The sequence below is a fragment of the Ailuropoda melanoleuca genome, chromosome 19 (assembly GCF_002007445.2).
Source record: "Ailuropoda melanoleuca isolate Jingjing chromosome 19, ASM200744v2, whole genome shotgun sequence".
NCBI classification, from domain to species: Eukaryota; Metazoa; Chordata; class Mammalia; order Carnivora; family Ursidae; genus Ailuropoda; species Ailuropoda melanoleuca.
In genome coordinates this window covers 10,351,948-10,364,905 of record NC_048236.1, presented here as the reverse complement: position 1 = coordinate 10,364,905, position 12,958 = coordinate 10,351,948, and the positions used below count along the sequence as shown (strand labels likewise).

The 12,958-nt window shown below is 43.9% G+C and overlaps 1 protein-coding gene across 3 annotated transcripts in view; it reads right to left on the bottom strand.

Moving 5' to 3' along the window:
- Positions 1 to 3,340: 3,340 nt before the first annotated feature.
- The window catches only part of EFHC1 (EF-hand domain containing 1), a 60,135-nt gene continuing 50,517 nt past the window's right edge, over positions 3,341 to 12,958 (bottom strand). The window contains exons 9-11 of one of the 3 annotated variants that reach the window (XM_034648018.1): positions 8,531 to 8,674; positions 5,346 to 5,556; positions 3,341 to 3,791 (exon numbers count right to left, since the gene is read on the bottom strand). In XM_034648018.1, the coding sequence (XP_034503909.1) occupies positions 3,720 to 3,791; positions 5,346 to 5,556; positions 8,531 to 8,674 (427 nt within the window). In that variant the 3' untranslated portion in view covers positions 3,341 to 3,719. The remainder of the gene's footprint in view (positions 3,792 to 5,345; positions 5,557 to 8,530; positions 8,675 to 12,958) is intronic. The other 2 variants (XM_011219986.3, XM_034648019.1) reach the window with 2 other exon arrangements.

The window sequence follows — 12,958 nt, the reverse complement described above, 5'->3', positions numbered from 1 at the left end:
TTCTTTTGGTCCCAGGAAGGAGGGAATCGGAATGAAGGACGAAGAATGTTCCCTTGAGTGCTGGGTCATTGTAGGTGTTTTTGAGTCTGTAACCGTAAAGTAGAAAAGTGGAAAGGCGCTTTCTGACACAGGGTCTGCCGACCAGCTCGATGAGGAAGCGCCGTGGGCTGCTGCCTGCCGCGTGGTGAGGTCACGGGCTGCCAGGTGGAAGCAGGTGTGCGTGTGAAATACTGGTGTTGGTGCGGAGGAGTATTCGTCAGGATGGTGGGCTGTGGGGATTGCTGGGGTCCGTTCTAGGGCCTGCTCTTGCCTGCGGCATTCTGTGTTTTCCAGAACCATCTTCGCAGCACGCAGGAGAGAAGGGCAGTTGGAGGTGGCAGTTAGCTTACACGGGACGCGCTCACCGGAGGTGAAGGGGAGGGATGCACGTGGAGGGCAAGCTTGCTGCAAACTTGGGTTTCGGTCCAGCTCTGCCGCAAGCAGCGAGGTGACCTTGGGCAGTTAACCTTTCTGAGCCTGTTTGCTCATCGATGTTCTACAGTTTGGGGGTTGTGTGCCTGCTGCTTATTTTTGCAGGGCGAGGTGGTGGTGAGATTTAGGGATAGTGAATGCTGAGTTCATGGTACAAATAAAGCACTCTTTTTTTTAATGAATACGTGTACTCAGGCTAGTCAGTGCCCGCAGGATATTAAGAAGTCACTCACCCAAGTGATTGGTGCTCTGGAAACGTTTAGCGAGGTCTTCCCCACCTGTTGGTCCCAAATGCCCTCAAAGCCCGGAGATGCGGGTTTGATGTCCCCGGGTGGTGCCGACAGTACAGGCCCACGGCCTGAGAGCAGCTAACTTGGAGCCTGGCTTCACCCGCAGGGCAGACTTTGCTAGCCCCGAATCCATAAGCTGTCCTAAGCCATCCTGTCCACATCGTTCAGCTCGAGTGGACAGCACGGCTCTCAGTGGCCTCTGTAGCAGACTCAAGGAGGGCCTTGTCTCCCCTCCTTGGTGGCCCCTCGGAGGTGGTCCTTTCCTCTCCTCTAGTGCTGCTTGCTGCAGGCTGATGCTCCACTCTTCTGTCACCTCAGCCAGGACCCCACGGCATGCCAGGGGTGACTGCAGCCTAAGCGACATCGGGTGGCTGTGGCGCCCTTTGGAATTCAGGAGGAGGACAATTTGCGTGTCGGCTTGTCTCGTGTAAACGAGCGGGGCTGAGCAGGGAGCGTGGGGACCACAGAAGTGACCCCCTGGCTCTGGTCTGCTGGAGCTGGCGATGGAGGTGGCAGCTCCCCACCTTCCTGTCTGGGGTGAGCTTGGGAAGTGAGGCAGCGACAGGGCGCTGAAGTCCTGTGCTGCCAGCCGGACTCGGCACAGCTCCGCGAGGCGCTTCCCCCATTCACGGCGGGGCTGCCCTTTCATCCCGCTGCCCACTGCCATGCGGCAGGTCCAGGGAACCAAAGGAGAAGAACGGTCAGAATGAGGGTAGAAGGGTGACGAGCACGTGGACCTCAAAAGGCGGGTAAGAGGACATTTTCCTAATGTCTCCCTTCGGCTAAGGCCCAAAGTCGGCAGGTACCTCGCCTGGTGCAGTTGGTGCAGGTCCGTGACAGACTTGAGGATCCCGAGTTTGGGAACGTTCCTCTCGCTGGGGTTGTGGAGAAGTTACTGGAGTGTGGATTTCTTGCAAGGGGCTGTCGGAGTGCGGTAGGTCCACAACCTAAGTGAGGGAGGTGCTTCAGCAGACTCGAGTTTGACCTGAGTCCCCTGGCTCAGCGGGAGATTCAGACCCGACTCTCCCCTACAGTAAGTCGCCAGGAAGGGACCGGCACAGCCCAGAGAGCGATCTAGCTGGACACCCTGGGCAAGAGGGAAGGCCCTGGAAGGGGAAGCCCGAGGGGACCCCCACACATAGGGCCTCCAGAGCAGAGGAGGGGGAGCGTGGAGGGAGAGTACCGTTAGAACCGGGCACGCCGGAGACTGGGCCCCCTGAGGAGGGTGTGCTGGGAGGCTTCTTGGGGGAGTGTCCTCAACACACAGACGTGCCCTGGGAGAGAGGGTGAGAGCGCCAGCCTTTCGGCACATGACGTGCAGAAGGCCTTGACCCAGATGAGGACTTCGCTGGCCACAGAAATAAGACTTTGCCCTTTTCTTCTGGCGTCTACTCGCTACCCTTCCTGGACACTACCGAGGCCAGAAACAAACAACAGTGTGGCTGAATGGGAGCAAAGGGAGCAGAAGCCCGAAGCAAGAAGAAACCCGCTATACCTATCCTAAGCGCGTTCGCTGTCACGCACACTAAGGCTTCTAAGCTTGGGCAGGCAGGACAGAGCTTAGTATTTTTACTTTAGATTGAAATGGCCTTCTGAATACTCGGAAATTAGGCTTTCACTAGTTCTTGAGATACTGACCTGGAGCAGGAAAGGAGGAGGCAATACATATACGGTCTTATAGCCCTTTTAATAAGCTAGTTGGAGGTGGCCTGGCTCAGCCGTGGAGGAAGAACCATGGGGAAGGTCCCTAGTGGTTCTGAGAGGGCAGGGGTCCTGGATCCTGTAGGGACCGCTCCCCACCCATTTACACCACCGCCCGGGGAAGCAGGGAGGAATCTGGGCTGGCGGTGATGAAGATGGAGGAGGGGACTGGCTTCAACTCAGGAGCAGCCCTGGTTGGTTCTAAAAACTGAGGCAGAGCTTGTTACATAACCAGTACCTACTTGGCTCTCGAAAAGCAGCGTTTTTCTCCCCTATATATTTTTAACCATAATTCACATCAAGGAATACATCTTCCCTTATGGCCCAGTAAATACGCACTCAGTTGAAACAAAAGTTTCATGAAATATATAACCTATTTGTACCACACTCATTTTCTGTTTTGTAAAAATGCAGGTCTGCTAATGGGCCTAGAGCTGTAGTTTGAAAAACGTGGATTTCCCTACGATCCTGGGGTGAGCAGGCACATGGTGGGCGGTCGGCTTGCAGCAACAGCAGACCGTGTGCGTATTCCCAGCACCCCAAGTGCCGCTTCTCCCAGCAAAGTCTAGCTTTCCTTCTGCTCGTAATCATTCCACACCTGTAGTAGTCAGGGTTCTCCTGAGAACAGAACCAATGGACTATCTAGGTAGAGAAATAAGTTTACAATAACGGGCTCATGTGATTACGGAGGCTGACAAATCCCAAGATTTGGCTCCCATGAGAGCGGATGGTGTAGTTCTAGTCTGAAGGCCCGGTCAGCAGGCACAAGACCCAGGATGAGCCAGTGTTTGAGACTGAAGGCAGGAACAAGTTGATGTCACGGTTCAAAGGCAGGCAGGAAGAATGCGGCCTTACTTGGGAAATGGTCAGCCTTTTCTGTTCAGGCCTTCAAGGGACCGGATGTGGCCCATCCACCCCCGGGGCAATCTGCTTTACTCAGTCCACCGATTCAAATGTTAATCTCACCCAGAAACAGGCACAACCAGTAAAATGTCTCACCAAACAGCTGGGCACCCATGGCCCCAGACAAATTGATACAGAAAATTAACCATCACCTTACCCTACCCCTACCCTCCTTAAATAAAGCACCAATCTTAGTTCTTGAAAGATCCAATTTAATTTAGACTTAATATTGAAATCTAAGAACCAAAAAATATAATTTTAAGAGCGCCATGAATGCGTCTGTGAAAAGTACAAGGTGTTTCAAAATGGAGGTCCAACCTCAAAACGTCGTACTGCACTCTCTCATCGGCCAGGTCAGCTGGAGAAAGCACGGACGAGGTGATGGTAGTTGATCTTGTCTTCTCTGTGAGGGCACAGCCTGATCAACTGCAGGAGAGAGCAGAGAGCAGGTGAGACAGAGCTGCAGCGCCCGCTTACTAATAACCATCCCTGGCCTTCGTAAACCAGGTCAGAGTTTCTGTCAGCGGATTCTAGAACACACCTGTGAACCTGGCAGGTAGGTCAGACATAATCCCCATCTTCAGCATAATGAAACAAGCTCAGAGGGAGTCAATGGCCTGCCAGAGATTTCAGGACTCACATTTATAAGAACATTGTCATTTCCAGAGCACTTTTAATAATTTTTATATTCAAATATGAGCTTTGTCCACCCAATCTGCACAGAGTATAACTCTTAAAATAGCAAGTTGCTGTTATCACAGGCTAATAGAAGAATCTAGCTCCGTCATTGCTCACTTGATCTTAGCCCAAAGACCAAGAAGCCCTACATCAGTGCACAAACCACGTCCCCCGAAGCTCCACTGTGCAGAGAGTAGTAGCCTGATCGGCTGTGGTTACCTTTATATGTGCAAATCCTTGTCACCCACTTTCCCCGCCCCACTGCTCACTGACCGCAATTCCTCTCTCCTCTGTCAAGGTCACAGATAGCACAAATTACTTACAAATCAAAAGCTGGGCATGCTGTCAATCTGAGATTTGGGAAGCTAAATGGGCATTTGCCCAAGTGAACACATTATCTTCTATCTGCCCTCTACTCCTCCCTGCTGATGTTCCAATATCTGAAAAATCCTGCTCTCCAGCCTAGCCCCTCCAGTGCCACATGACATCCTCCCTCCCCCAAATGAGTCTTCACTTCTGAACATCCCTTTTTGCTAAAAGGGGATAGCCTGGTGATGGGTAGTAGGGAGGGCACGTATTGCATGGTGCACTGGGTGTTATACGCAACTAATGAAGCATCAAACTTTACATCGGAATCTGGGGATGTACTGTATGGTGATTAACACAATATAATAAAATAAAATTAAAAAAAAAAAAAGATCTTTAAGAAGGTCTACAGAAGGGTTTTTGTCAGGGAGAAGTCCCAATGATAAGTCACAGGCATTGGCAATTGTGGGAGAAATTTTGTTCTGAGTTCCGGGGAGGCCCTGGCTAAAGGGATTTCTAATGAAACAAAGGCACCAAACCCCCTCTTCAACTCACTCATGAAAATTCGAGGAGGAGAATGTCCATGTCCTTCATGCGCAGCTGGCCACAGGCTGTGGTCACGCCCTCTCCATGCCAGCCGTACTGAGCTAACGTAAGCTCTGGCTGGGAGGGGGGTCACAGGCTGCCCCCTACCTTTGAGTCTCTCAGGGCTTCCTTCTGGGACCACCTCTGCAGCCCTCCTTCAGCCGGAGGTGCTTATCAGCCACGCTGTGCCCTCTAGCCCATACCCACTTACAGAGAGGCCCTACAGCAGCCCCAAGGAAAGAACCCCAAAGTAAGAATCAAGGGGAAACGCCATAATCAGGGCCGATTAGGAGATCTAATCTGAACGTCTTAAATGTTCCCATTAAAACAAAATACACACGCAGTGGCCTCTGGGAGAGAATGGGTATTCACGGCCTCTGCAGTCAACCCAGAAGAGCAACGCCTACTGACCTCCTTAATCAAGGAATCATCAGTTGGGAGGTTGAGAGAGTCACAGATTTTAAAGAACATCTCTTTGTCGACATATCCTGAAGCTTCCTTGTCATAAGTTTGAAATGCTTCGCGAATGTTGTCTTTGCACGGATGATCTTTCAGTTGCTTCTGGATTGTGTCTATTAATGCCTCCAGTTCTTGCACACCTGGATCCTCTTTAGTTTGCTTGCTGTAGAGAAAGGAAGGAAACGCCTGGGCATCTTAGATACTCTTGACCAGTCTTAGCTCAGTGACCAAAGTTCTCCTTTGGAGAAGCTGAGGAAGCTTCTGATGACAAACGACTTTGACACCAAGCTGACCGCTAACTGAACACCTGCCTGCAGGGGCTGGCTAATGACTGGGGAGCCTGATCAAGGGGCTTTTGAGCTGAAGCTCAGCCTCCCTGCTGCCATCTGTTAAATCTCTGCGCCACAAAGAGCCAGATCTCCCGCCATCACCTCCCCAGGTTCGGTGTTTGTGCGAGTCACCTGCTGCTGCCGAGTGCCACTGCACATGTACAGCGTCTGGGTCACATCATCCAGAGGCAAAGGACTCTTTTAAAAACTATATTCACACAGAGTCAGGAATCTCGTGCTGTTAACACGCTGTCTCCAGGTCACTCTGAATTTTACGGAAGATGGTGGATTGAGGAGGTTAGGGTTAGCATGTACTGAAACGGAGAGAGATGAGTAACCCACAGCGTCAGAAAGAGGGGGGTCTAGCCCTTCAAAACACAACCAGGATAAGCAGAAGCCCAATATTTATTTCCTCTGAACACGAAGGTACTGTTATTAAAAAAAAAACAAAACAGAATTTTAGAGCTGGAAAAGACTCACGTTTCATCTTTATAAATCTGTTTTGGGATAAAATGAGGCCCAAATAAACTCAGAAAGCACCCCCCACCCCTTATTCAATGGTGAAAACACTCAAAGACCTTAGAGACTCATCCCAGATGTCCTGGTAGAGGCAAGACCAGAATGGACATCTCACTTAGGTTCTGACGTGTTCTTTCACACAGCCACCCCTCACTGAACCCTCTCTCCCTACACCGTCACAATACCGGTCCCCCGTAGCTTTCCTGTTCCTATTTCCTCCTGCGTGTATTTGAAAGGGTCACTCTTCCAAATGGCCTCTTTTAACTTAGTTCCCTTTTGACCCACTGGCAACCCATGCTGGGGGAAGGTAAAAAGTGCTAGAACATTTCAGGAACAATTTGGAAAACATGAAGCAAAAGCCCAGCAAAGAATTTCAAGTAATTTATCCTAAGGAAATAATCATGAGTTGTATACAAAAATACAATCTAACAAAGCTGTTTTGAGACTGCTAAAGATCTAAAAACATCATCCCCAAATCAGGAATTGTTTGAGCAATATCCAAAAACAATCAGGCAATATAATAATAACGCAGCATGGACAATGTTGCAGGAAGAGTATACAGATCTGTCAGTGAGAAAATCAAAGTGTAAAAGTGGGTACAGAAGGCTACATTTTGCATAAAAGTTGTGAGGGGAATAAAAACATTTAAATCTGCTTATATTGTGCAAAGAAACTCTGGTGAAGGGTATTAAGGAGGGCATGTATTGCGTGGAGCGCTGGGTGTTATACACAAACAATCATGGGACACTACATCAAAAACTAAGGATGTACTATATGGTGGCTAACAATATTAAACAATATTAAAAAAAAAAACTAGGAAGATATTTTAAAACCAACAAAAAAAGTAGTTACCTATGGGGAATGTAGGGTAATAAGCAGGTAGATGGAAGATAGGGCAGGAGTAAAACTTTTTATTTGTCCCTTCAAAGATATATGTATATATTAAAAAATGTACATATATGTGTGTATATGTATATATTATATATGAATATATATGTATATGTATTTAATATATATGTATATATTTTATATATATTAAAAAAACTCATGTGAATGTAATACCTACTCAAAAAATTATCAATGTTCCATAAAACATTTCATATCAGAAATACTCATGATATACTATCAAGTGCAAAAAGCCAAATATTACAGGATTATTCTATTTTATATGCATATTAAAGCAGTATTGGAGGTAATCATCTCTAGGTTATGGGATTTTGAGAAAAAATTTTTTAACTATTTTCTATATTTTTTCTCCCTGAATGTTATTTATTCTGGGCATGTGTTACCTTTATAAAGTAAGACAAAAGCAATATAAATTCTAATAAAAATCGCTAGTATCTAAATGCTGTCTGGCATTATTTATTATTGAAGCAGACTATGTCTGTCTGATGGATATACCTCCAATCACATGTACTAAATCATGCATGACTGCCAGGGAGCTATTTCGGTGGCAGGAAGCAGTCAAACCTCAGTCTTGCATATCTTCCCAGGAGTTAGAGCCGTGGAGCGTATATATTTAAAATGTGATCATCCAATCATTTTGGGAAAAAGAAGATAACTCTCCCTTCCCTAAAGGGGCCAGTTGTTCATACTGCTTCATACAATAGGGAAAATGCCCATGGCATCTGCTGCCTTTGAGTACGATGCAGTAAATTCAAACAGCTTGCAACAGGTGGTACTGTTTAAGACAGAGCTGGTGAAAGTTATAGCCCCAACTTTATTGAGGGGTGCAAACCAGGACCCATTCTCTAGGAAAGCTGCAAGACCCACATGTTAACAAAGGAACACGGGCCCAATGATAACCCTTAGCAGGGACTGCCAACTGAGAGAGGTGGCTGGGTTCCCAACACTCTAGGTGCAGACTGTGTGCCAACCCCTGCAATGTCCTTCTTTTACTTTCCATAAAAGCAAACATGAGTTTTATGGGGTGATTGATCTCCTGTAGGTAAGAAGACAGTATGGTTTTCATCCCACTCTTAGAATATTTTCCTAGGAGCAACCTGGCAAACCCCTCTACTTAGCAAGAACTAAATGGAATTCACATATTTTCTTCAACAGCAAAAAGACTTCAATCTTGTCCTTTCTTATATGTGTGTGTGTATATATATATATATATATATATATATATATACACACACACATATAAGAAAGGACAAGATTGAAGTCTTTTGTGTGTGTGTGTGTGTGTGTTTGTGTGGCAGGGAGTTTCGTGGGCAACTCATTGATGTGTTAGAACTTTAAAGTGTGGCCATTTCCAGAGGTTCAGCGTCAACCCCTTGGCCTGACCTTAGCTCTTGATCCATGATCCAAGGTCTCCCTTTGGTCCCAGTGAAGGTAGACCCACTCCCAGCACAGGCAGTTCCTTGCTCAGAAAGCTTCGGGTAGTCAGGAAGCGGAGTAACAACATTCTCGATTTCTTGCTGCTTTTCTCTGGTGAAAAAGAAGAAATAGTGAAGAGTATGAGCTCTAGAATCTGGTTCAAAAGCTGTTTACCACTTAAAGGCTACATGATCTTGAGTAGATTACCTAACTGCTCTGTGCCTCAGTTTCATTATCTGTCATATGGGAGCTTTAAAAGGAAGCCACCTTAAAGATTGTTGTGAGGATGAAATGAGCTATTACATATAAAGCAACGTAGTACCTAATATATACACATGCAAATGTCAGCTTTGAACAAAGTTCTCCTGACAGTCCTAGTAGAAATATTCCATCATCTAACAACTATTTATTGAACATGCATGGCTCAATGCCAGAAGGAACCTGTCTCTCTAGTAAGGACCCCTGCTCTCCAGGAGGAAATGAAGACATGGACTTTAACATTACAGAAGGGAGAAGAGGACCATTCCCGTGTAGAGGGTACAAAGCCTGAGAGAATCAGGAAGGGCTGACCTAGGCCTTGAAGGATGTGAGCACTTGGACCTGCAGAACAAAATAAAGGAACTGCAGACAATGGGAACAGCCTGAGAAAAGACAAGAAGAAAGGAGTGCCGGAGCTTAGTATCATAAACCTGTTTGGGGTGCAGTGTGTGTGGAAAGGTAAGCTGGAACTCTAAGTTAGATGGTCATTTGGAGACACACTGTAGAGGTTCTTAAATACCAGACTAAGAACTTGAGAGTTTTGTTTTTAAGTGATGGAAATCTCTTAGTATGATGAAGAAATCAAAAAAGGTCAAAAGAGAAAAATCAAAAAAATACCTTGAAACAAATGAAAATGTAAATATGACATACTAAAATATGGAACGCGGCAAAAGCAGTTCTAAGAGGGAAGTTTATCACAATAAACGTCTACATTAAGCACACAAGATCTGGGGGTGCCTGGGTGGCTCAGTCAGTTAAGAGTCCACCTCTTGATTTCCACTCAGGGGTGTGAGATCAAGCCCTGCACTGGGCTCTGCACTGGGTGTGACTCGTGCTTAAGATTCTCTTTTTCCCTCTTCCTCTCCTCTCCGCCTCCTGCTCATGTGCAATAAATAAATAAATAAATAAATGAATAAATAAAATAAAATAAAAAATAAAAAAATCAAATAAACACCCTAACTTTATACCTCAAGGAACTAGAAAAAGAAAAATAGTAAGCACAAGGTTAGCAGAAGGAAGGAAATGATAAAAATCAGAGCAGAAAAACGATAGAAAAGATCCATGAAACTAAGAGTTGGTTTTGTGAAAAGATAAATGAAACTGACAAACTTTTAGCTACACTGAGAAAAAATAAAAAGACAAAAATCAGAAATGAAAGGAGATTGTATTTCTATGATAATAATTGTACTAAGAATCATAAGAGATCCTTATGAACAATTATACATCAACAAATTGGATTACCTGAAATAAATTAATGAATTCCTAGGAACAAAACCTACTAAGGCTGAATCATTGAGCTAGAAAATCTGAGCAGACCAATAATAAGTAAGGAGGTTGAACTGGTAATAAAAAAATCCCCCAACGAAGAAAAGTCCAGGACCAGATAAGCTTCACTGATGAATGCTACCTAGCATTTAAAGAAAATTTATACCAATCCTTCTCAAACTCTTCCCCAAAAACAGAAGAGAAAGGAACACTCCCAAACTCATGAGGCCAGGTTTACCCCAATACCGAAGCCAGCCAAGGACACTACAAGAAAATTATACACCAATGTTTTTCATGAACGTAGATGAAAAAAATCTTCAACAAAACATTAGCAAACCAAATTCAACAGCACATTAAAAGGATCATATGCCGTGATCCAATGGTATTTATCCTTTGGATGAAATGATGGTCCAACATACACAAAAATCAATGTGATACACCACATTACAGAATGAAGGATAAAAATCATATGATCATCTCAATAAAGAAAAAGCATTTGACAAAATCCAACATTATTTCATGATAAAAGCTCTCAACAAATTAGGTGTAGAAGAAATGCATCTTAACATTATAAAGGCCACGTATGGCAAGCCCACAGCTAACAGCATACCCGGTAGTGAATAAGCCAAGGATGCCCACTCTTGCCGCTTGTATTCAACACAGACCTAGCCAGAGCAATTAGGCAAGATAAAGAAACAAAAGGCATCCAAATAAAAAGGAAGAAGTAAAACTGTCTCTGTTCACAGTCCACGTTGTACAGTACATGTACTATGTACAGAAAACCTTAACGCCACCAAAAATATGTTAGAACTAATCAACAAATTCAGTTAAGTTGCAGGATACAAAAACCAATGTACAAAAGTCAGTTGTGTTTCTATACATTAACAGTGAACTATCTAAAAGAAAAAAAAATTCCACTGACGATAACATTGAAAACAATAAAATACTTAGGAATAAATGTAAGGACATGAAAGACATGTACACTGAAAACTATAAGACATTGAAAGGAATTAAAGAAGGCACAAATGGAAAGATAGCTTATGTTCCTGGATTGGAAGAATAATTGTTTAAATGTCCATACAATCCAAAGCGATCTACAAATTCAATGCAATCCTTATCAAAATTCCAATGGCATGTTTCACAGAAATAGAAAAAAAAAATCCTAAAATTCATCTGGAACCACAAAGACCGCAAATAGCCAAAGCAATCTTGAGAAAGAAGAACAGAGCTGGAGGCATCACACTTCCTGATTTCAAACTATCATTACAAAGCTGCAGTAATCAAAACTACATGGTACTGGCATAAAAAGACACACATAAGCCAAAGGAACAAAACAGAACCCAGAAATAAGTTCATACATATATGGCCAACTGTCTTTGACCAGGGTGCCAAGAATACACAATGGGGAAAAGGACAGTCTCTTCAATAAATGGTGATGGGGAAACTGGGTAACCAGGCAAAAGAATGAAACTGGATCCCTATTTTATAGAACTCACAAAAATTAACTCAAAATGATTGAAGACTTAAACATAAGGCCTCGGACCACAGAACTCCTAGAAGTAAACATAGGAAAAAAGCTCCTTGACATTAGTCTTGGCAAGGATTTTTTGGACACTAAAAAACAGAGTTAACAAAAGCAAAAACAAACAAGTGGAACTACATCAAACCAAAAAAAGCTGCTGTACCGCAAAAGAAATAATCAACAAAATGAAAAGGAAACCTATGAAATGGGAGAAAATATTTACAAACTGTCTTAGCCCATTTGGGCTGCTATAACAAAATAGCAGAGACTAGGTAGCTTATAAACGAATTTATTTCTCATAGTTATGGAGGCTAAAAGTCCACGATTGGGGCACCAGATTCCATGTGGTGGTTGGTGAAGGCTCTTTTTGGTTCATAGCCAGTATCTTCTCACTGTGTCCTTATACGGTAGAAGGGGGCTAGCAAGTTCTCTGGGGCTTTTTAAATAAAAGCACTAACTCCATTCCTAGGGTTCTCATGACCTCACCACCTTCCAAAGGCCTTACCTGTTAATACCATCGCATGGCCTCTTAATATGGATCAGGATATCAACATATAAATTCCAAGGGGACACAAACATTCAGACTATAGCACAAACCATGTATCTGAGAAAGGGTTAATACTTAAAATATATAAGGAACTCATACAACTCAATAGCAAAAAAACAATCCAATGAAAACATGGGCAAATGATCTGAGTAGACATTTTTCCAAAAAGGATATACAAAGGCCAATAGGTACATGAAAAGATGCTCAACATCACTAATTATGAGGGAAATGCAAATCAAAACCAAAATGAGATATCATGCCTGTAAGGATGGTTATCATCAAAAAGGCAAGAGATAACAACTTGGGGGCAGGACGTGGAGAAAAGGGAAATCTTGTACATTCCCACTGTAGGAAGGAATATAAATTAGTATAACCATTATGGAAAACAGTTATGGAATATCCTCAAAAAATTAAAAATAGAACTATCATAGTATCGAGCAATCCCACTTCTGGATATATATCTGAGGGAAATGAAATCAGGATCTGAAAGAGACATCTGTATTCCCATAACCACTGCAGTATTATTCACAAAAGCCAAGATATGAAAACAACCTAAATGTCCACAGGTGGATGAATGGAGTTTAAAAATGTGACACATAAATAAAAAAACATGGTACAATGGAATGTTATTCAGCCAGAAAAAAAGAAGGAAATCCTGCCATTTGTGATAACATGGATGACCTGAAGGATATTGCGCTTAGTGAAATAACCCAGAGAAAGACAAATACTGTATAATATCATTTATATGTGGAATCTAAAAAATGTTGAACTCCTAGAAACAGAGTAGAAGGGTGGTTACCAG